The sequence below is a fragment of the Arvicola amphibius genome, chromosome 2 (assembly GCF_903992535.2).
Source record: "Arvicola amphibius chromosome 2, mArvAmp1.2, whole genome shotgun sequence".
Taxonomy (NCBI): Eukaryota; Metazoa; Chordata; class Mammalia; order Rodentia; family Cricetidae; genus Arvicola; species Arvicola amphibius.
The window spans coordinates 79567840-79592035 of record NC_052048.2 but is presented as its reverse complement, the minus strand read 5'-3'; the positions used below and the strand labels follow the sequence as shown (position 1 = coordinate 79592035).

General features: G+C 38.8%; 1 protein-coding gene across 1 annotated transcript in view; it reads right to left on the bottom strand.

Moving 5' to 3' along the window:
- Window positions 1-358: 358 nt before the first annotated feature.
- The window catches only part of Il23r (interleukin 23 receptor), a 68392-nt gene continuing 44554 nt past the window's right edge, over window positions 359-24196 (bottom strand). The window contains exons 8-11 of the mRNA XM_042054537.1: window positions 9919-10005; window positions 7173-7275; window positions 3144-3234; window positions 359-1015 (exon numbers count right to left, since the gene is read on the bottom strand). Coding sequence (XP_041910471.1) covers window positions 359-1015; window positions 3144-3234; window positions 7173-7275; window positions 9919-10005 — 938 coding nt within the window. The remainder of the gene's footprint in view (window positions 1016-3143; window positions 3235-7172; window positions 7276-9918; window positions 10006-24196) is intronic.

Below are 24196 nucleotides of genomic sequence, written 5' to 3'. Positions count from 1 at the left end.
GCACGTATTCTTCACTATTTATTCTTTATACAAACAGAGCTGTTCTGTACAACTTAATGAAGAAACTGTGAAAGAAATAGTTTTGGAGGCACACACCTTTAATCCTAGCACTTGAGAAGAGGCAGGAAACGTTGGAGTTCAGTCATCCTTGGCCTTGTAGCGCGTTGGAGTCAAGCTTGGCTATGTGAGATCCTCTCTCAAGTGGGAATATTAAAAAATGAAAATGAAAGCAAGCAAACAAATCTACTCTCACTGTTTTTGTTTCGTTTTGCCAACAAGGAGGGTTCATTCCCGGCATCTTGTGAGTCTAAGTATACTTCTTTTGAGGGAAAATTAGGCCTTCAGTGGAAAGGCAGCTTCACTGACTTTGACGGGATAGTCTACTTTTGAAGAGTGAAATCTCACTGAATTGGTTTTCCAAAATGTTCTGTGGAAAGTAAGAATTGACAGATGGCAAGTCCTCACTCCTGATTGCCAAGCAGGAGACAAATTCATCAGAAAGCAGGGTCTGCTCTGGGGTAGTTTCACTGGGTGAGCCACTTTCCAAAATCATGGTGGTTTCCTCTTGTTTTGAGTTTTGCTTTTCAAGAGGATTGAACTCACCTTGATTTAAAACGAGGTTCAATTCATCAAGAATTAGTGTTTTGCTTAGTAAAGTCATACTTGAAGAAGAAAATGCAAAGTTGGGGTATATTTTCAGTCTGGCAAAGCAGTCGCCTGTGGCCTCAAGAGTTGTAGACTCCTCATCTCTGGTAATAAAATGGTTTTCCTCAGGGGAAACATTTGAAATCTGGGGTTTGTAGCCAGTGTTGATATCGGGAATATACACAACTGAAGAGCTGGTAGACAACATTGTTAGCGGAAAGTCTCTGGTCTCCAGGAGGCCCACGAGCTTTTCTTCTTTGTAACCTGTGGGCTTGTGTTCCAGGGGAGTGGTTTCACTGACCTCTGTAAGCACAGGATCTACATACAGGTCCTGCTCACTGGCAGTATTATGCTCAAGTACAGTTTCTTCCTAGAAAAAAAGACATTACATCATTTTACAAACAAAACAACCCCCAAAACAAAAACTATTCAAAGGAATCAACTGAATGATTGAGTTTGGGCTGAAAGTTTCCTTCTTCCTTTCCTTTCCTTTCCTTTCCTTTCCTTTCCTTTCCTTTCCTTTCCTTTCCTTTCCTTTCCTTTCCTTTCCTTCTTTCTTTTCCTTTCTCTTCCCTTTTATCTTAGTGTTTATGTCCTGGATGATTTCTGCCTTCTGTTTCTTTGGTGTCTTTATTCAGGTCTTCCAAAGATAGAATTAAAAATAATCTATGTCTTAAGGCTATTTCTTGGCTATAACCTTCTTCAAAGGTTTTTTTTTCCTTTCTTTTTTCTTTTTTTTTCTTTTCTTTTTTTTTTTTTTCCAGACAGTAGTGGCACATGCCTTTAATCCCAGCACTTGGGAGGCAGAGGCAGGTTGATCTCTGTGAGTTTGAGGCTAGCCTGGTTGACAGAGGGAATTCCAGGACAGCAAGGACTGTTACACAGAGAAACCATGTCTTGAAAAATCAAAACCAAAACCAAACAAAAAAAAGTATTAAAAATTCTATTTATTTATTTTTATTTTATCCTGGGAACTCTTTGTTCATATGATGTATGTCTGGGTTAAGTTGATTAGTGGTTGTGCTGACTAGTTTTATATTAACTTGACACAAGCTAGACTCATTTTGGAAGAGGATAAGAAAATGTGTCCTCCAGATTGGCCTATGGGCAAGTCTGTAGTACATTTTCCCGACTGATGATTGATGTAGGAGGGACTGGATCATTGTGAGCAGTGACACCCTGAACTAGTGGTCCTGGGTGCTATAGAAAAATAGACTGAAAAAGCCATGGAAAGCAAACCAGTAAGCACCACTTCTCTGTGGCCTCTGCATCAGTACTTGCCCCAAGTTCCTGTCCCGCCTTCCTTGGATGATAGACTTAAAGCTGTAAGATGAAATAAACCCTTTGCTTCCCAAATTGCTTTTGGTCATAGTGGTTTATTCCAGCAATACAAAGCAAATTAAGACAGTGTGTTCACCCAATGTTAAGCAGAAACATGTGTGTGTGTGTGTCTGTTTTACAAATAGGCCTGAACTGTCCAAGATGTTGCTGACCCCTCTGTACTTGAGCTCACATGACTCTTCTGCCTAGAACATTCTTTCAAGAAAGTCCTCATCTTCCCATATCTCCTTTCTGCCTCCATCACATTTGGGTTCATTTTCTATGGTCATTGCTGTGGTAGTACCACATGCTTCTGACCTACTAACTGGGTATTGAAAATGGTGATGGATAAGCAGAGTTCTGGAAACATACTTCTGACCCTTTTCTTTGTAGCTGGCAAAGCCCCCCCCTCCCCAATTCCCTCATTCCCAGGGTCACCATGGTGCATACTCCTTTTTTTTCCTGGTTGACATAAATCCTAGTCCACCCCTGGTGACACCATCTTCCACAGTCACCCAACAATAATCTTTACAAGGTCCATAAAGTTGAAACAATGGAATGGTACCCTCCCCAAGACTTGGACATCTTGTAAACAATCCTCTCGGGGCCTTCAAAGCATGCTTCACAGGATGGTTCTTTCCTTCTTTCTCTGCTCTGAAAACACCAATCTTTCTTCCTGAATAGCACAGTTTCCTTTCTTCCTGCCCTTCACTCCCCTAACTGTTCTTTCATCTAAGGAGGGCTTGAAATGCTGTAACTTTGTCTCCACACACACACTAGCTATGCTTCTACTTTAATGACCAGACCACACTTCAACTGATATTTCAATTGCAGGGATTTTGTTGTTTACTATTTATTTTTAAGTTTATATGTATGTGTGATATATGGTGCCCGAAGAGGTCAGAAAAGGGCATTGGATCCTCTGAAACTGGAGTTACAGATAGCTGTGAGCCACCACATGGGTGCTGAAAATTGAACCTGGGCCCTTTGCAAGAACAATAAATACTCTTAAAAACTGAGCAACCTCTCCAGCCTTGCTTATTTATTTTGAAAATGTTTCATTATGTAGTTGGCCTTGAATTTGTGATCCTCCTGCCCCAGCCTTCCCAACACTAGTATTACTGACATACCTACCACACTTGGAACCAATCAGGTTCTATTTAGTGCTGCTTGATTACCTGTATCAATTTTGCAACATTACTATTTTCCATATTAGGAATATCTTCATGAAGCCACTTTGGGATCACCAGTAAGACTTTTCTTTTAATTCTAAAAGACAAAATGATACTTTAGAACAGCACCTTTTTCCTTCCTCCCTCCCTCCCTCCCTCCCTCCCTCCCTTCCTTCCTTCCTTCCTTCCTTCTTTTGTTTTTTGAGACAAGGTTTCTCTGTGTAGTCCTAGTTATACTGGAACTTACTCTGCATACCAGGCTGGTCTTGAATTCAGAGATCCCCCTGCTTCTGCTTCCCAAGTGATGGCATTAAGGGTATACACCATCACACTCTGTCAGCACATCTTTTTAGAATCAGAGCAGGCAATCATAGGTGATGCATGGAGCTAGAATGGAATTCATCTTACCCCCACCAAGCAAAGTCTTCCATCTCTTACTTAAGGGTTCAGGTAGAAACCAGTTTGAGTTCATATCAAATGTTCCTCCTGGTGCTGTCTTCATGTATAAAAGCACTTTTTACATTGATAGTGTGAACCTATTTGGGCAAACAGGTTGTACCAGGGATAGAGACAAGACCACACTGATCTGAGGTATATTTTTACACATCAAGAGACTGAAAAACAAGTAAGACCTGTTATTTAACAGGTTCCCTAAACACATTTATTAAGTAACAACAAAAATGACCAAGTGAACTTTGCAAGATCCTTTGACCTTGACTAACACAAGGGAAAAATTATTTCTTTGCATATATCTATGCAATCTTTTAAGATTCAGCTTTTAAAATTAATGCATGTACTTTCTATATTTAAAATTAGGCCATGATAGTGGGTTGATGTTACTGTGGCGTTTCACAGAGTACACTGGTACAGTATACAGTGATTTTTCATACATATTGTAAATTTGCCTACTCTTAGCTTTGTTATATTTATGTGACAATACAATATTCTGAAAATTTTGCATTCTAAAAGACTGAAATTTTAGCTGTTCCTCACAGTCAGAGTTAATAATACACCTTAAGATCACTTAAGACTTGAGACTGCTGGCCTTTTGTGTATTCAGTTTGTTTAACCTGCCTTTAAAATAATGTCCATCCACTTGAATTGGATTTTCCATGTAATCAGCATTTACAACCTAAATTAATGCATAGCTGTAATCTTAAATACTCTACACTTCCATGCCTCTGATTCAGGTAAACCATGTGTATAATTTGCTGAAAGCAACAAATATGGAAGTTTAAAGCCACTTTCTAAAGTCTACCATAAAAGTTGAAAGAAGTCATGTATGGATGTTGGTTGATAAAAAAATAATGTTTATCATTGATGTTATCTGGGTCAGTTGGAATCAGTTGGAGCCAGAGACTTAATCCCTTGTAAAACTCTGTTAAAGATTTCTGCCAAGTATCCCATTCCTTCCCTATGTGATGATTTCTGTGTTGTGCAATAAACACAGAGTGAAGCCTGCTGTGAGAGACAGACACACCCAGAACTCACAGAGACAGACGCACACAGGGATAGACACACAGACAGACATATTTGCAAGACTGTCTTCAGGCAGGTACAGGTTTAGACTCATACAACAGAGAGGTGAGGACTGAAGGTACAGAGAACATGAGCAGAGGGTTCAAATCTGCACTTCGTTCTTGGTTAAATGACTCCAAGGGAAGTGTTTTTACTTCTTTCCTTATTGTGACACTGATGCATTATTTAACTTGATCTTAGTCACTAATAAATATAATCTGTGTGCGTTTAAAAGGTGGTTTTGTTTCTGCTTTAGTTCTGATTTTAATAACAGACTTTTATCAATGATGTATAGTTTTGGTAGCCAACAGTATCTACATATATGTTAAATACTTATATTGGAATTATTTCTTCTTCCTACTTTGTATGTGTGTGTATTTTCATACATACATGTGAATTTGTGAATATGTGTACATGTAAAGGCCTGGGGACAGCCTTGGGTGTCGTTCCTTAGGTGCTATCTGCCTTATTTGGAAGGCAAGGTTTATTTCTGTCCTGGAGTTTGGTAAGTAGGCCAAGTAGGCTGGCCAGTGAGCTTCACAGATATGCCTGTTTCTGCTTTTCCAGCACTAGGATTGTGAGTAAGCAACAGGATACCTGTGGCCTTTGTTAACTTGGATTCTATGGCTCAAACTCAAGTCCTGCAGCTTGCAAGGCAAGCACTTTAATGAAAGAGCCATTTTTTCAGCCTTTTGTTTTCTTAAAATTAGAATTTAAGCAATTAAATTATCCAGGGATAGTTTTATTTTCTTATGGATTATTGCTAACTAAAAACCTTTGGGTTTTACTAATTATAGTAATAAAATGGTTATTAGTTAAAACTGCAAAAATATCTAGGATATATTTAGATGATAATACTAATATCAAAATTTTTGCAGGCATTATTAGAACACTAAGATATTTCAAGAGTCTTTGTATTTAGCTACATTTTAAAACATCCCCAAGCAAAATTACATTTTAGTTTGTCCACTTTGGAAATGCACTAGGGATATACTTATTAACATATAATTTAAAATTTGAAATATTAAGTTTTGTGGGGAAAGGTTGTGCAGATAATAAGTATAATATAGTAACTTATAGACTAGCTTGCTTAAACTCTTGCTTCTTCATTTTGATTATATATTTAGATGAAAGATTATTTCCTGAAGCAAGTGATGACAAAGAGGACACTGGCTTCCAGTTTCTGATTGGCTATATGTATATAGTTTAAGTCAGAAACCAAAGAATGTTCATGTGTCTCCAAATCTGTGCATTATTACACACATTGGAAAGCTGCAACATTAAACAGCTTTAGTCTATTGACATATAAGAAATGCCAAATGCATTTGGTGATGTTTAGAAATATCAAGGGGTCTTTAATGCTAGAGACCTTTCCTTAGTCATATCTCATTTTGAACAAGTAGGCATAAAACTTTTTAATACTATACTGGGATAAGTTGTTTGAAAGAAGATGGGCCCTTCCTCAAGATAATACAAACCATTACCACTGCTTTTAATTGCCCACAATAACTAGATGGTAAGACATTATTTCTGAAGACACCATACATTTTGGTTGCAGAATATAGGAAAATCATGCTGGAACTGACCTGGAACTTCTTCCTATTGGTCAGTGTTCATAGTGTTGGAAGGGGCTATGTAGGCCACTGAGGGAGAAAAGTCATTAGTGGTTTTACCCAGTGGTAATTCCATGTTCTACAATACTAAAATGCCAGGCTAGATGTGTTCACTGGTGCTATAGTGCCATGAATGTTGCAGGAGTAACCAACAACTTTCTGATTGGATTTGAATCCCTTTCCACAGGAGGTAATTAAATTGTGATACTATAAACTCGGTTAAAAGCTCATGTCTGGAGAGGGGATAGGCCTAAATAAAGAAGCAATCTACTATTGTTCTCTTGCTAAATGGTCATGTAGTCAAATTGCCTTCTATGTATTTGTTTATACCCATAGATTAGTAGTATTCTCAACCTGGGTTGGAGAGGCTTCTTTTTGCAGTAAGCAGAAGTCAGTGCAGAGACTCATAACTGGTCAAAGTGCTGAGAAACATGTAATTGCTTAATGATTAGTTTGTGTGGACCACCTATAATGTGCTCACCTTGCAAGGCTCAAGACAGCATGACAGTCAAGACAGCATGACAGAAGAAGGGGCAGACAGAATGTACGAGCCAGAGAACGGGAAGGAGTGCTGTGAAGTGCTGTTTTCAGGACAAAACCTGGATGTCACAGTCACAGCCTTACACCCGCTGTGGTTACCTGCATGACCTGATCAGTTCCTAAACTCACTTGAGGGTGGAAGGAGGGAACCAACTCAACAAAGTTATTCTCAGATCTCCACGAGCATGTACACATGTGGCATGTGCGTTCTCTTAGCCATATATCATACACACACAATAATGATTAAAATCTCTCTTTTCTCAAAACAAAGATGTTAATGTGTATTTTTTAGTAAATAATTGACTACATTTTGATAGTACACTTATATGGCCTAAATCATAAACTAGAAACTGCAAAAACCTACCCTATTCGAAGTGATCTGTTAAATATCCCAATCAGAGAGAAAATCGGCAACAAGATGCCCAAGAAGACCATTCCCGACAAAAATCCAATGTCTTGACTATTATCTAACAAAGGAAAGAAAAGTAATTTTAACTAGGCATTTGTTTCCACGTGATGACCATGTCGTTGCTTTCTGTACCCTGCTTAGAGTGACAGTCAAGAGTTAACACTCACCTAAGACTACAAAGTGACTGTCCTTCTAGATTGCCTGACTGTGTACCCCAGGAAACCATCTTCTGTCTGAGGAAATTGGACCACATCCATCTGAGGTCAGTGGGTTTCTAGAAGTGCATCTCCAGCAAATGTGGTCAACTCACACGAACATATTTTATATGAATATGTGTTCTGATGAACCTCATTTGGTTTGTCTGACACAGCTGAGAATTCCCAATTAATGTGACAATGTCTAAGGCAGTCCAAAGCCACAACTAAGATCTTTTTGTAACCTTTTCTGCAAGGCAAAATTTATCTGACTTCTCACCATTCTTTAAAATGAAATTTGACCTATGAGAAAGCACAGTAATTCTGCTTAGCACAATATATGCTGTGAGAAAGAAATAAAAATTGCTACATCTTACACCTATTTTAAAAAGACCTTTCTTACATTTTGAAGTTGACTCGATCTCTCTCTCTCTCTCTCTCTCTCTCTCTCTCTCTCTCTCTCTCTCTCTCTCTCTCCCTCTCTCTCTCTTTATATATATAATAGTTTATCCAACACGTGCTGCTCAGAGACTCATCATATTTCTCCCCAGTACCTGAGACGATAACCTCAGTATTTTCAGATCTAGACCATATGTTAGATGTGACTTTACCATCCTGGGACTTGTGGGCCATTTTGAGTTAGCAGCTTCCTTTCCATCCTTCTTCTTCCATCGTTGCCCCTTTCCCACTTTTCTTAAATAATTAGCTCTAGGCAGCTTCTAGCCCCACACTTGCCACATCTCTGCTCCATTAACCTGGGGGTGTCCAGGCTGGCCTTCCTCATCTTTAAACCCATTTGCCAGGTAGGAGCCTGTGAACTTTAGCCTGTTTCAAATTCTCACACACTAGGGAATTAGTATTTTTCTAGGGCTTAAGAGTTATTTTTGAATATTCTAAGCAACTAATGGGGTTACACACTATTGCACACTGTTGAGCATTAGAGAGAAAGTTATCAAGGTCACATGGTGCTCAGAGAAATGGTTTATGGAGGATATCAGAGGCACCAGGAGACCAGGAGTCTAGTTGCACTCTGCCATTCATCAGCTCTATGGATTTGGGGAATAATTACAAACTTGTTGAGATTCACATTTAATTTTCTATAAGACATAAAATGTCTTGTGTGTCTAATGGAGTTGTCATGGGTCCCAAGCCTCCAAAATTTCCATAGAAAATTCATAGTGCATGTGTGCAATTAGGAATCTATACTGGGATATTTTTGCCTGCTTCATGTTTCTGCACAACATGAGACATTTTCCCTTTTATTTTGTTATTTTTCTCCCCATCTATGAAAAGTAGAACCTCAGGAAAAAGGCATTGTTTACATTTTCCTTCCATCCTTTCCTTCCTCTTTTCTTTCCTTCTTTCCTCTGTCCCTTGTCTCCTTCACTCTTTGGCAAGATCTCATTTAGCCCAGACTGGCTTCTAAACTTGCTACGTAGATGAGGTGTTGAACTGTTGATCTTTTTGCTTGAACATCCCCACTGCTAGGATTAAGGCAGATACCACCAGGTCCAGCTTTGTCCATTTTTTTCATTGTTAATTTCCCATCACCCAGAACAGTACCTGATACATAGTTATTTAACACATATTTGTTGAATGAATTAACAACAGTGAAAAAATGTCAATACCACCTGCAAAATTTCTTATTCTAGTTCTGTTAGATTTCCGTGCCAGGAAGCAAATAGTCTACTAGTGAAATAGTTAGGGCCTCAAGTTTTTCAATGACAAATTTCAATTTGGAGTTATATTTGCTCATTGTATACTTTCATCTAATATTTTTATATGCTGAAACATTTATGCATGGCCATCAATAAAAACACATCAAGCCCTATTACCAAATAAAATGGTAACTGGTTTATCTAAAAGAAAGAGCACAGACTTGTATATTTAGAAGGATAGGGCTGAGTGTGATGTCTCATGCCTGGAATCCCAGCACTTGGGAAGCTGAGGCAGGAGACTTGTAAATTTTAGGACATCCTGGAACTGGGCTATAGTGTGATACCCTGTCTTGAAAAACAAAACAAAGCAAAAACTAACAAATAAATAAATGAAAGCAAAAGAGTAAGGCTTGAATTTCTAATAGCTTTGTATATTTTGGCATTTTTCAACCTTCCTCAACTTCAGTTTTCCCACCTATAAAATAGACCTATGGCATTTATCTCAACAGGTTGCTCTTCAGATTGACAGATGATGTATATACAATCCTAGCACGTGATGGACAGGTGATAGACATTTTTGGGACTTGAGACTCAGAAGAGTCTGCTGAAACAACAATGTGACTAACTCACTACCCCAGCAGGCTGAACTATTGCTTACAATCAGTTTAAGCACATTTTGAACCTAGTCAATTATCTCCCAGAAATGCTGATGCATTATTTTTGGTATGGAATTTTCCTGCTGAGGCGGCCTTAGTGCACATACATACATATATACATACATACATGCTACATAATACATGGTCACACACATATACACACATAAATGTATGTGCATTTTTTTTTTTTTACCAAAAATAGAATGTCGTTTAATGACTGTAGCAGCGAGCATCTCAATCTTCTGAGATTCTTGGGACGATCTTGATGTGACCTGGGGAACTTAGAACAAGAAAGGAAGAGTATCAGCAACTTAGAACTGGGTATTCAGGTGACTCACATTCCCGAGACATTCTCTTGTCTGGAGATGATCAAACTAGTAATTTCCATAGGTTCAGAGGGTGGAATAAAGCACAGATTGCAACTATGTACCTTTTCTTATTTTCTTTTCAGTGACTACGTCTCGAAGGAGGAACTTCTGCCTGGACAGTTTAAAACTACACCAGGCTTTAAAATGCCAACGTGGCTAGAAATTTCACTTGGTTCCTGGCAACATTCATCAAGACACTACTAAGGGAAAAAATTCACCCAACCATAAAAATGCACAATGACTTGTCCCTACTTGGTTTCTTTCAATAGGCAATGATACTATGAAGCCCAAGTTGCCTTGACCGTCCATGCAGCATCACCTCTGCCTTGATACAGGCTCTAGTTTGCTTATCCTGCTTTGGCTGCACCAAGAAAAGTTTTCATGAGCAGACACTTTGAAGTTGTACCACAGCATTGAGATGTCACTAATGACTCCTCTATGCTGCTTTCCTGCTCGAGAGGATCTTGGCCAGCCCTGTCCAGCCATCAGACTTTCAGGGCTCCACTAATGAAAACTTCAGAACTGGGTGATGTAAGAAGTCTTGGCAGTTAATTTACTTTAAGTCTAAATTCAAAAGCATTCCATAGCAAGCTCGCCCATCTCTTGCTTCCTAATAAATGAGAGCTGTCAGAGGTGACTTCAAAGACACAACCCTCAAGAGCAGAAGACAGCAGCAAAGAAGGCTCTGATTCTGAAGAACGTTCTATGTTCAGCATCTCATAAATCCTAGCTACCTAGTCATTCCAGGGTCGCTGTTCAAATTCACCTTTTGAAAAAGTGTCTTGCACAACTTGAGATGTCCCTGTTGCCAAGCCACCAAAGACTTATGTGATGAAGTGTGGTCCTGGGACACTCATTAAGAAATGGACAACACATATTCAAAGAAAAGATTCTTACAGACCTTTAGAATTTTTTGAAAAGGCTAATTGTATGCAGTCAACTTGAGCGCAGTTTTCTGTGAGCTAGGCCTGGGGATTTTAGAAGGTGGAGGTAACTGGAAACTGTAAGGTCTGTCTGTGTTCTGACTTTCTGCATCAAGAGCAAAATGTTCCCTATGATTGTGGCTATCAGAAATTATTCTGAGCTTCTCAATATTTCCCAAAGTTCCTTCGGCTCCCCAGAAAATAACTCTACTAAATTTTGAGTCATGAAGGTTAAGTAGTCATGGCCAACTGCCAGGCCAGCTACCTTGATGGGAGCTTTGCAGAGCAGTGACAATTCTCCCAATTTGGGAGGGACTTGCAGCTACATGCTTTTGGAATTTTAAGAACAGAAACACAAAATTAAAATGCAGCATAATTTTCCCTTTAGTAAAGGCAGAGGTTTACAGCATATGTGGCTGGTATTTTAGCATTTTTATTTAAAAATAATGAATTGTGTTATTGTAGTTTAATACAAGTTAATATAATTTTGTTGTATAAACTAAGTTGATTATTTGACAATGAAAACTTCACTGAGTTATTAACATATCATACAAAATAATTATAGTTCACATTCCTAGCTTTAATGAGTAAATGCAATTTTCCTTTAGAGTCTGTTATTATCATTTCAAATCAACAAGGTATACTCATTTAAATTAAATTAGTCATTTAAAAGAGGTGCTTGATTATGAGAGGATAATTTCACAGGGAATTAGGTATCAGAATAAAATAGCTTATAAACAGGACTATCAGAGAAGAAATTAAAATCTATGAAAATTTTTTTAGCATAGGGCTGAAATGATGCCATACATTCTCCATGTTATACTGCCACCAAGTGGCTAATTTCTTTATAAATCATACTCATTTTTTGTTATAAAAGCAGAAGTTATGGTGAAGATATTTCTACAGGAAACAGATGTGTGAGATAAAAACAACCCAATTATACTCTCTTAATTCACCAGCTTTTAGTATTTTGTAGTACATTTAAGTATTTTAACATTTGAACGCACCCGCAAATAAAAAGACACACCCAGACTCCTTCACAGATGTAAAATATTGTTTGTGTCAGCTTCAACCCCCAGGCCATTACCTACCATGCTGGGAAACCCTCATGCTGTCTCTGCTATTTCTTTATCACATGTGGTGTTCTTTTCACAGTGGGGCAATTCTGTCCTGAAGTAGAGTGTTACATTGTGTGACCATTATATCTTCACAGGATATATTTGAGGACATTCAGAAACCCAAATAATTTCTAGCTTCAAAAGATTTTTGATGTATCTTACACATACTACCATGGAAAGCAAGAGTGACCTAATAGAAGACAGAGTGGGAGCTGGCGAGATGGTGCAGCAGTTAAGAGCACTGGCTGCTCTTCCCAAGGTCCCGAGTTAAGTCCCAGCAACCACATGGTGGCTCACAGTCATCTGTAATCTATTCTAGTGTCCTCTTCTGGCCTGTAGGCATACATGCGGGCAGAACACTGTATACATAATAAACAAAGAAATCTTAAAAAAAAAGAAAATAATGTCTCTGGAGATAGCTAGAGTCTTTACAATCTTTACAATAAGAATAGTTCCTCATTCTTGGGCAAAAAACAGAGCATAAATATACCCTTAAGCCCAACAAATAATTAACCAAATCTACTCCAAAGGACTGGTTTTTAGAAATAATGAATTCTATTTGTTTCTTTGATCTGGTACCAAATGATCTCCATATCTTTTCACTGTATGGTGACCTCCAGGCAAACCATGTCTGGGCAATCTAAGTTTGTTATCATTGTGAGGCAACCATCCAGTACCTTACAGTGTGTTTCAGATGACACAGTAGACCTCATATGCTCTCTGCTGAGTCTCACAATCATGCCTGTAACTTCATAGTAACTAAGCACACTGTTTACTGAGTTAGGACTTAGGAATGGTAACTAACGTGTCAATGTCTCACCTAGTTGTTACATGTATTTTGTACTGGTCACTAGGCTCATAAACTAATAGACTCACTTTTGCAGCAGGGCAGTTCATGGTGGTGACCCTGCCAGAAGTCTGCCCCTTCCAAAGATGACCTTGCGTCTCTAAGGATAAGTCACAGGGTGTCAGTACTGCCTGGCCTCACTGCATTCTAGATCCCACTGCAGTGTGTATTATTGGACTAAAACACTGAGCACTGGTTCTTCAAAGCTTTAGTCTATGGTTATGCTTCCCAGATAATCTTTCTTGATCACTCCATCAACGCACTCTTATTATGGGAGGCTTGGGAAATACAGAAGATTATAGAGGGCACACAGGATTTCAGACTCTGTCACAACCTAGAGACGGTCATTTGAAATACTTGTTTCCACATCAATACCCTATTGGAGATCACATGCTCTAGCAATGCCACAGTGTGTCTCTTGCATCCAGTGTTATATAATGAGCACTTCCTCATTAAAAATTACTCAAAACACACTTACTATTGCTTAATATTCATCAAGCTCATACAATGCAGTATCCATTCAACCACACTCCTCTTGAAAAGCTATTTTGAACATAAACTGTTGACTCACATAAAATAGCCAAGGTCCTAGCTCCACCATTTGGAATTACATAATCCCAAATGGATTATTAATCCTTTCTATGACTTGTGTTCTTCACAGCAAAACTGGAAAACAGCCATGCTTCACTTAGGGATTTTAATGACTGTCTTAGTTACTGTTCTATTGCAGTGAAGAGACACCACGATCAAGGCAGCTTATCAAAGAAGGCATTTAATTGAGGGACTTGCTCACAGTTTCAGAGAGTTAGTTCGTGGTTGTTATGGCAGGGACAAAGATGGCAGAAGTAGCAGTTTCAGAGCTCACATCTGACAAGCAAGTTGCAGGCAGAGAGAGAGAGAGAGAGAGAGAGAGAGAGAGAGAGAGAGAGAGAGAGAGAGAGAGAGAGAGAGAGAGATATTAATTGGGTCAGATCTGGACTCACCTTCTCCACTAAGGCATACCTTCTAATCTTCTCCAAACAGTTTCACTAACTAGAGGCCAAGTATTCAAACACACGAGTCAGTGGGGGGGGGGGCATTCTTGTGAGACACAATGAGACAGTTGGTTTACATAAATTAAAGCCTCAAAAACATTATTTATTGTTGTTTAAATGTTGGACATTTAAATTGGCTCCAAATTCTTACTATTATAGTCAGCTTTGGGACAAGTGTGATTGCACAAAAAATTTCCTTTCCTTATCTATTGATTTTCCCTATATATCTTGAGCTCCATATCTCTAATTATTTTTCAAGGCTCTGTTTCTATAAGTGGGCTTCTTTGAGATAGCTTTGTTTCTTCCTTTGTCAGTCTTTGTGTCAGTAAAGAATTGTATTACAAGAACCTAGATTAGAGCTGACAGGAGGCCATTCTGGATATTTCTTTCCAAAAAAAAAGAAGAGTTAAAGCAAGAGGTATCTTTTTTTTAAAAACCAACCATTTTTTAAAACATAAACATCTCCTTTAGGGTCCTGTCTTTCTAATATTATTTTAATAATTCAACCATCTAACATTTAAATGTTATCATCCCAGGCCAAACATGGGAAGTGGAATTCAATACCATCAGACCATGCTCAAAAATTTAGTCTAGCCTATATTAACTGACAAAGCAAAGACACTGACCATGCAACAGCAGGCAGGCATCATTAGCCCAAGGAAGAAACAATAGTAAGTCAACAACCAACTCACCATGAGACTGGGAAAACTAAGCTAGATCAAGAGTTATTTTAAGGAAGCATGAATCATATCATCCAGGATAATTAAGGATGGCAAGGTATGCAGAGACACTACCAAAAGACTCTCTTTGTTCATGCGTTCCTTCATTGTTTACATGTTTACAGAGAAAAGGGAAGATGAACAAATGCATCTTGTTGCAGTAACAAATAAGAGAAAGGGAAGGAAAACAACTAGAAGCTGTTCAAGAAAATTCCCCAAGCCATGTGGACCACACAGAGATGAGGGTCAGGGACCAAAGCACGTCAAAACTCTAGAGGTAAGAATTTTGCCTGTTGTCAAAGATTCTTCAAAGTTCCAGCCTTGGTTTTGGACATAGTCCCCCTTGGGAAGAACAGCACACACTCCTACCCACAGAGCAATCTCTCTAGCCCTTCAGTAATCTTGAGTTTTTACTTATCCTACAGAAACACAGTGGTTTATTAGAGGCAGCACCAGGAGAAGATAAAACCTGGACGAGAAGTTCAAAAATGGCTTATATTTCAAGGATCACTGTGTTTGTTTCACAGTTTATTAACTAATAATCTACAAATTATAATTCATCTATATATGTGTGAATGACAAGTCTCTAATTATAAGTGAGGGGAAATTTGGAAAACTCTGCACAGTATTATCTAATTTGCATTACCTTTAACAGCACATATGTTGAGTTCTATTAAGATGTTTGTTTCTTTTTTCTTTTTTAGGCACTAAAAATCCTGAAAAACTGATAATGAGCACCTAAACAGCGCTGGTGGCGCTACAGCGACTAACTCCACAGGAACAAAGTGAGAAGGAGTTTCCCAGCTTGCTCACACTTGCCTTCCTACGGAAAACCGTCCAGGCAGGTGTCTGTCTTCTCTGGGAAACTTCTACTGAAAGCTGCAGTTCAAGCACACTAATTAGTCATTATGAAATTACTGCCTTTCCCTTGGCGCTCTAGCTTCATAAGAGGATTGCGAAATTCAAGACCTTTCCTGTCACAGAGAGGTCTGTAGGACAGACAGTGTCATCGATTTACACCGGTAGTACTGAGTTCAGGGAACTTACACATTTTCAGTATTGGTTTTCTACAAATTATTGACGAATTATCTTTGTCATTTCTGGTATTATCTGTGCTTAAAGTCCCAGAGATTTCTATAGCAGCTGTCCACGTTGTTGGCTTAGAAGCCCTCAGTCGTTCTATCTCACTGAGGCCTCACAGCCAGAGCAAACTGAATGTGGCAGAAAGGGTCATGTGGACACCATTCCTAAAGACAGACCTGTGCCTGTGCTTCCCAAGAGCCTGGGCTGTTAAGGATGCCAGGATGGGTGGACTCTCAGGGAAGCGGGCAGACAGCACTCAGGGGAATTCCTAAGATTCTTCCGTGTTCTCTGAAGCCTGTGATTACTAGAACCGGGTTCGAAACTGGTCTTGCCCTGCTTCTTGCCCTTGCCAGGTGTTCTTTCTTTCTTTCTTTTCTTTTCTTTTCTTTTTTTTTTTTGGTTTTTCGAGACAGGGTTTCTCTGCAGATTTTTTAGAGCCTGTCCTGGAACTAGCTCTTGTAGACCAGGCTGGCCTCGAACTCACAGAGATCCGCCTGCCTCTGCCTCCCGAGTGCTGGGATTAAAGGCGTGTGCCACCACCGCCCGGCCAGGTGTTCTTTCTTAAGGAGACTAAACAACAGGATCCTGAACTATCACCAAGGCCTCTTGCCAATGGATGCTGCTTATAAAGAAGGTTTCCACCAATAACCAGGTTGCAGAGATGTTGAATCCTTCCCAAAGCTTTTCCACGACCCCCACTTTTATAATACACCACAACTTAGTTTATACATCTTAGGGTACAGAGGTAGTGCCTCCACCCTCTTTTGCAAGCAGAGCCCAGATAGACCTGGTTCACACAAGTAGATCATTAAGCCAAGCAATAACTCCAGAAAAAAAGAGCAAAGATCTCTAAATGTATGTGTAGAAATGCCGGGTTGTGTGTAGTAGCAGACTATGTGGCCTTGGTAGCCCAACTTTTACTTAAGTATCTGTGACCCTTGAGTCCCTGGGAACACAATCCGGGAACACTGTTTTTTTTTTTTTTTTTTTTTATGCTATCTCCTTTATTGGGGTTATTTAGATGGTATTGTTTGCCTCTGGTTTCTGTCTTAGTTATCTAAAGAACCCAAAAATAGGCTGGGGACAATGAAAACTGAGAGCTGGAAACTAAACCTGGGAAAAATGGTAACCAGTAATTCTCTCTGTTCTTGGGGTGGGAAGATGAGTTTCATTACATTTTCCAGGCTGGCTTAGAACTCACTATACTGTCCAGGCTGCCCTTGAACTCCTGGTGAGTCTTGTGCCTCATGCTGGAATTACAGGTAGTAGACTCCCAACCAGAGATTTTATCTGAAGGTTGGTATGCCATTTAGAACAATGCTTCTTACACTTCATTACAGAAGAACTTGGGAGTGAAGTGGCTCAGGAATCTACACAAGCATTTCCAAACAACTGGCCCAGGGCTCCCACTCAGAGAAACAGTGTACTCTAGTTTACTTGACTGGAACCTGCTTGAAAAACTTATTATGAAGTGCCCATGGCTATCTTGCCTTCAACAAAGTTAACTTTTTCACGTGTTCTTTTTTCCTCTTCTCAGACTACCCCTTCCCTATACCATCTCAAGATCTTGGGAGTCCTGTGGTTTCATTATCATCACCACAGATTAAGCCTGCCTCCTCATCAGTTACTCATGACAAGGTGTGAAGTACTTGATGGAGTATTATGATTATTTCCCCACTTGTGCATTTTCAAAGTGAGTCCTCCAATAGAAACAAGGCTCTGTCAGCACAGCTTGACTATTGACATATGTGTGGAGCGTTTAGACAAGATGCTGAGATGGGGTGGACACAGGCTGTTCCTGGTTCTCTAGGGAAGGCAAATGGCAGAACTGTTCTGGAACCCCATAGCCTGATCTTGCCAGAACTTGGCTATTTGCCTGTTTTGTAACTTTTTGCAAGTTTTTGGATCTCATTACCTTCATCTGGTGAAGGTAATGGGGGAACAACGATCATGCTGGTTTTACAGGACTATGTCAATAAAGGACAATTTTGAGGTAAAACGCTTACCATAGTGCCCTACACATGTAATCATCCAAGAAATGTTAGCTAATATCTTATGTTTTAAAGACTCCCTGTCTTACTAAGTGACCTCTTGATAACATGCTAGGATAGAGGAACATGGGTGTCTAACCAGCAAAACTTCCCCTGTGGGTGTGCTAAAGCCTGACCTTCTATTCTGAGGAACTGATTTTTTTCTTTTTGGTATAGAGCTCTGCTTTCCAATAAAGACTTAATACTCAAGGAAGGAAAAGAGATTAAGTAATTCAAGTCACCCAACTCTAACTATAAATGAGCTCTTTCAGTTTCTTTTTGAGGCTGTTTTTTAAAAAGCTTTTATTGTTGTCATAGTTGGCAGTACTTGAAGCAGGTAAGCCAAGCGGTCTACAACTGACTAACATCTCATCTTGAGGCCAGTTTTTGCTGCTTGTATTCTCCATCAGTTCATCCCCAATCCATCCATCCAACCATCCATCCATCCATCCATTCACCCATTCACCTCCATATGCCCATCCATCCATCCATCCATCAATCCATCCATCAATCCATCCATTATTTATTAGCAGAATTTCACTATAGCCTAGGATGAACTTGAATCCCAAATCGTCCTGCTTCAGCCTCCCATGTCACAGGATTATAAGAATGTGTACCTATGCCCAGTGCCCAAGATCAAGCTTTGAAGGCAAGGAAAAGGCACTCTTTAGAAAGCAGCAATACAGAGAAATGTCCACTAAACTAGTTCGATATACTTTGGGAAATATGGAAACATGGAGATACACATGTAATAATTTTTAGAAAATAAATTGGGAAAATCCTCTATGGAAGGAACATTATTGCTTGTAATGTATGCACTTCCTTATAAATAAACCTTTAATTACTTGGAGTTTAACTGTTGGAAAAATACCTATATTACCAAGCAAATTGGCTAACCATAATAATATTATGGGAATGGATTTTGTTTTATGTCTCAATCACAAGTCGTGTCAATATTCACCTGTGTAAATTGCTTCTCCCAGATTTTATTTGTATTTGTACATATAAGGTAATGATACTTATTATGTAATTATTCTTTCTTATCTTCTCTAGAATAAAACTTCTTCAATATATAGATCTTGCTCTATTCCTTTGCTTACTGAGGTTCTTAAGCACTTATAAGACCTTCCATGTGGTATAGGCTAAATTAATATTAATTAACACAATGATAACTGTTTTTCATGGATTCTTAAAAAGGTAAATAGTAAGGATTTGATAAAACATACTTGAGAAACTACTACTACCATTTTCCTAAGTCAATATAGCTTTTATTTCTAAACACTAACCCTTATACCCAAAGACAAATGTGGCTCATATCCCTCTCAAAGAAACTTCTTTTCCCAACAGTTGTAGACTGCTACAGGGATCCAGGGTCAAAATGCAGAGACTAAGTGACCATAGGATGCAAAGACCTAATCAGTACATCTCCAACACAATCCCAATACCTAAAGCTTAGGAGACATGATGGGAAAGAGAGTAGAAATATTGTAAGAGCCAGAGGACCAAGATGTCTGCTGTAAGATAGTGACTTCTAGACACTGTAGGGAGTTGCTCCATGATCTCACATTAATATGGCTGCCTAAACAAGACCTGCATAATGAATACATCAGTTGACATGCCAGTGATGAGGAGACTTAAGACTCCACCCCTAGATGAAGAGCTACAATGGCTTCTGAGGGAAGGAGAAGTAGTTATCTTTGGAGACAAGCTCTGTCATAGATTATCCATCTCAAATGGTCAACCCTAAACACACATACCTAAGTACAACAATTGATGGATTCAGTAGGATATATATATACACACATACATACACAAGGGGTCATGTCCAAGAGGTGGTGGTGCGTGTCTGCGTGTCTTTAACTACAGCACTTGGGAGGCAGAGGCAGGTGGATCTCTGTAAGTTTGAGACCAGCCTGGTCTACAGAGTGAGTTCCAGGACAGTCATGACTACACAGAGAAACCCTGTCTAAAAAACAAACAAGACAATAAAGAGGAGGAGGAGGAGGAGAAGGAGGAGGAGGAGGAAGAGGAGGAGGAGAAGGAGAAAGAGGAGGAGGAGGAGAAAGAGGAGGAGGAGGAGAAAGAGGAGGAGGAGGAAGAGGAGGAGGAGGAGAAAGAGGAGGAGAAGGGATCATGAGTTTGAGAAGGGGTATAAAGGAGATACAGGGGTGTAAATGATGCAAATACAATGTATTTATGTATCAAATTCCAAGGGAATAAAAAAACAATTTGGCAACATGCATCTTAAAATGTGCTTAATTCCTGCCCCCCATGTGTGTGCCTCAGCGTATGTGTGTTTTGTGTGTGTGTGTGTGTGTGTGTGTATGTTTGTGCTTAGCTTGGTTGATGGATGCTGCATATGTGTATATGCTTACCACTGTATGTGTGTTGTATACATGTATGTGCTTAACTGTGTGTGTGTATGCTGGCATATGTGAGGATATTTTCTTCCACATATGAGCACTTGGAAGTCTGAGACTGATATCCAATGTCTCCTTCTATTGTTCTTCACCTTATTATTTTATTTTGAGACACTGTCTCTTACTGAGCCTGGAACTCATTGATGGCTTAGATTGACTGGCTAGTCAGCCTCTAGCATCTGGCAGGCTTTGGACTACCCAAGCATTTTGATTACAGATATGTACTGTTGCACATGGCTTTTATATGGGTGCTGGAAATCTGAACTCAGATCCTCATTCTCCCACAGCAAGCACTTTACCCACGGAGCCATCTTCCCAGCACCAAATTTGCCTAACTCTTAATCTAATAATTCTTTTTTAGACATAAAGAAATAAAAGCTTAAATAAAAATCTATTTAAAGGAGCTTACTGATAATAATGAAACAAAGTAGCTGAAACTTTGTTTGAATGAGGAAAGGGGGACAGGAGAAATGGATCAGCAGTTAAGGGCACTGTCTGCTTTTTGAGAGGTACCAAGTTAGATTCATCGACTCTCCATGTTGGTGCATATGTAACTCTAGTTTCAAAGGATCAGATGCCCTCTTCTGGTCTCCTTGGATATTGCATGCATATGGTGTACAGACATACTTGCAAGCAAAACACCCATACACGTTAAAAAAAATCGCAGAAAAGGAAATAATTAAATTAATAAGACAACAACAACAAAAAAGATCAAGGGGATACAAATCAGAAAAGAAGTCAAAAATCTCACCATTTGCTGATGATATGATGGTTTACATAAGCGACCTCAAAAATTCTACCAAGGAACTTCTACAACTCATAAACACTTTCAGTAATGTAGCAGGATACAAGATTAACTAAAAAAAAAAAAAATCAGTAGCCCTCCTTTACACAAATGATAAATGGCTGAGAAAGAAATCAGAGAAACATCAACCTTCACAATAGCCACAAATAGCATAAAATATCTTGGAGTAACTCTAAGCAAACAAGTGGAAGACTTGTATGACAAGAACTTTAAATCTTTGAAGAAAGAAATCGAAGAAGACACCAGAGAGTGGAAAGATCTCCCTGCTCTTGGTTAGGTAGAATTAACACAGTAAAAATGGCAATCTTACCAAAAAACAATCTACAGATTCAATGCAATGCCCATCAAAATCCCAACAAAATTCTTCATAGACCTCAAAAGAATGCTACTCAACTTCACATGGAAAAGCAAAAATTGCAGGATAGCCAAAACAATCCTGTACAATAAAAAAATTTCTGGAGGCATCACAACCCCTGACTTCAAACTCTACTACAGAGCTACAATGCTGAAAACAGTCTGGTATTGGCATAAAAACAGACAGGAAGACCAATGGAACCTAACTGAAGACCTGAATATTAATACACACACCTATGAACACCTGATTTTTTGACAAAGAAGCAAAAGAATCAAATGGAAAAAAGAAAGTGTATATAACAAACGATGCTGGCATAACTGAATATCAACATGTAGAAGAACAAAAATAGATCCATATCTATCATCATGCACAAAACTCAAATCTTAATGGATCAAAGACCTCAACATAAAGCCAGCCACACTGAACCTCATAGAAAAGAAGGTGGGAAGTATACTTGAATGCATTGGCACAGGAGACCACTCCCTAAACAGACACTGAAAGAAACAACTAATAAATGGGACTTCCTAAAACTGAAAAGCTTCTGTAAAGCAAAGGACATGGTCAACAAGATAAAATGGCAGCCTACAGAATGGGCAAAGATCTTCACCAACCCCACATCAGACAGAGGTCTGATCTCCAAAATATACAAATAACTCAAGAAATTGGTCATCAAAAGAACAAATATTTCAATAAAAATAATGGAGTGCAGACTTAAACAGAAAACTTTCAAATGGCTGAAAGACACTTAAGGAAATGCTCAACATCCTTAGTCATCAGAGAAATGCAAATCAAAACAACTCTGAGATTCCATTTTACACCTGTAAGAATGGCCAAGATCAAAAACACTGATGACAACTTATGCTGGAGGAGTTGTGGGGTAAAGGGAACACCCCTGTATTGCTGGTGGGAATGCAAGCTGGTACAACCCCTTTGGATATCAGTATGGTGATTTTTCAGAAAATTAGGAAACAACTTTCCTCAACCCAGTAATACCACTTTTGGTTATATACCCAAAGTATGTTCAATCATACCAGAAGGACATGTGCTCAACTATGTTCATAGCAGCATTGTTTGTCATAGCCAAAACCTGGAAACAATCTAAATGCCCCTTGACTGAAGAATGGATAAGGAAAATGTGGTACATTTACACGATAGAGTATTACACAGCAGAAAAAAATGACATCTTGAAATTTGCAGGCAAATGCATGGAGCTAGAAAACATCATATCGAGTGAGGTAACCCAGAAAGACAATTATCATATGTACTCACTCATAAGTGGTTTTTAAACATAAAGCAAAAAACCCAGCCTACAATTCACAATCCCAGAGAACTTAGACAACAAAGAGGATCCTGAGAGAGACATACATGGATCTACATGTGATGTAGAAAAAGACAAAATCTCCTGAGTAAATTGGGAGCATGGAGACCATGGAAGAGGGTTAAAGGGGAGGGGAGGAAAGGAGGGGAGCATAGAAAAAAATGTATAGTTCAATAAAATCAATAAAAAAGAAAAAATATTTAAGTTTGATTTCTGTTTTACCTTTTAACTGAAATTTCTCCTTATGAAATAAGAAATCTTAAGACCAGGCTCTTTAGGTTCTTATTCTCTTTTATCTTAGATGAAGGACCTTTGTCCTTAAACAACATCTGTGTTTATATGGTGACACACACTTGTAATTCCAGCACTTGGGGGGTTGAGGCAGGAGGACTGTCATAAATTCAAGACAATCCTATATTACAGAGTGATATGCTGCCTAAAGAAACAAATACAGGAATGCACATAGATGTACCATTTATTGGACTGCCCCTGACCTGGAGGGGAGAAGGATTATCTGCCATTCCACTTGTTCAGACAGAACTGGACAACAAGAAAGATTGAGAGTGTGGGTCAGTGGTGCTGAGAGTGCAGTGACCCATGAGCAATGTGCTGTCTAGCAAATCATGACTCCGCTTACATATTTACAAAATGGTGCTAAATACACGACCAAAAATGTTGACAAACAAAATAAGCTTATAGAAAGCAGTGCTTATGTTTAGTTACATGCATTTAAGCAACTCTAGATTTCATTTTAAAAGAACCAGGTTACTTGGGGCTAGAGAGATGGCTCAGCAATTTCGAGCTCATCCAGAAGATATGGGTTTGGTTGCCAGCACCCACACTGTGACTGACCACCATTCAGAGTTGCAGTTCCAGGGGATCCAATGCCTTCTTTTGGCTTCTGTGGGCTCCAGGCCCAAACAAGTAAACAAAACTCCCATACACATAAAATCAAAATAAAATAAAAATTTAAAAAGAATTTCATTACAAAGCAAATCTATTTTTTATTGAGTCTCAGGAAGTTTTGCCAATACCAATTTAAGACAGAAAATATTAAATTTTAACTTGCAAAAATAGAGAACTGATAATTTATTGAAAATTATTCCCTTAACAATGTATCTCTAAGATTTGGACATCAGGGGGCGCCAAAATTACTTGGCTTGCTCAACTCCTTCTACTGGAAATCACAGATCATGGTTGTCAAGCTGTTACAAGAAGGCTGATGTTATTAATGATGTGAGCATAATTAAGACAAATGTGTTGTTTATGGGAAGCAAAACAAAATCTGGCATAGAAACTACACATAAAGGCATATCTCTGGTTCATGGAGCCACTCTGGAATATTATGACAGTTGTAACTGTTTGTTTTTATTACTTGCTCACAATTGAAATCTATTCAGTTAAGATGATGGTATTGTGTGGTGTGACTAGATAGATATGTAATTAAATTA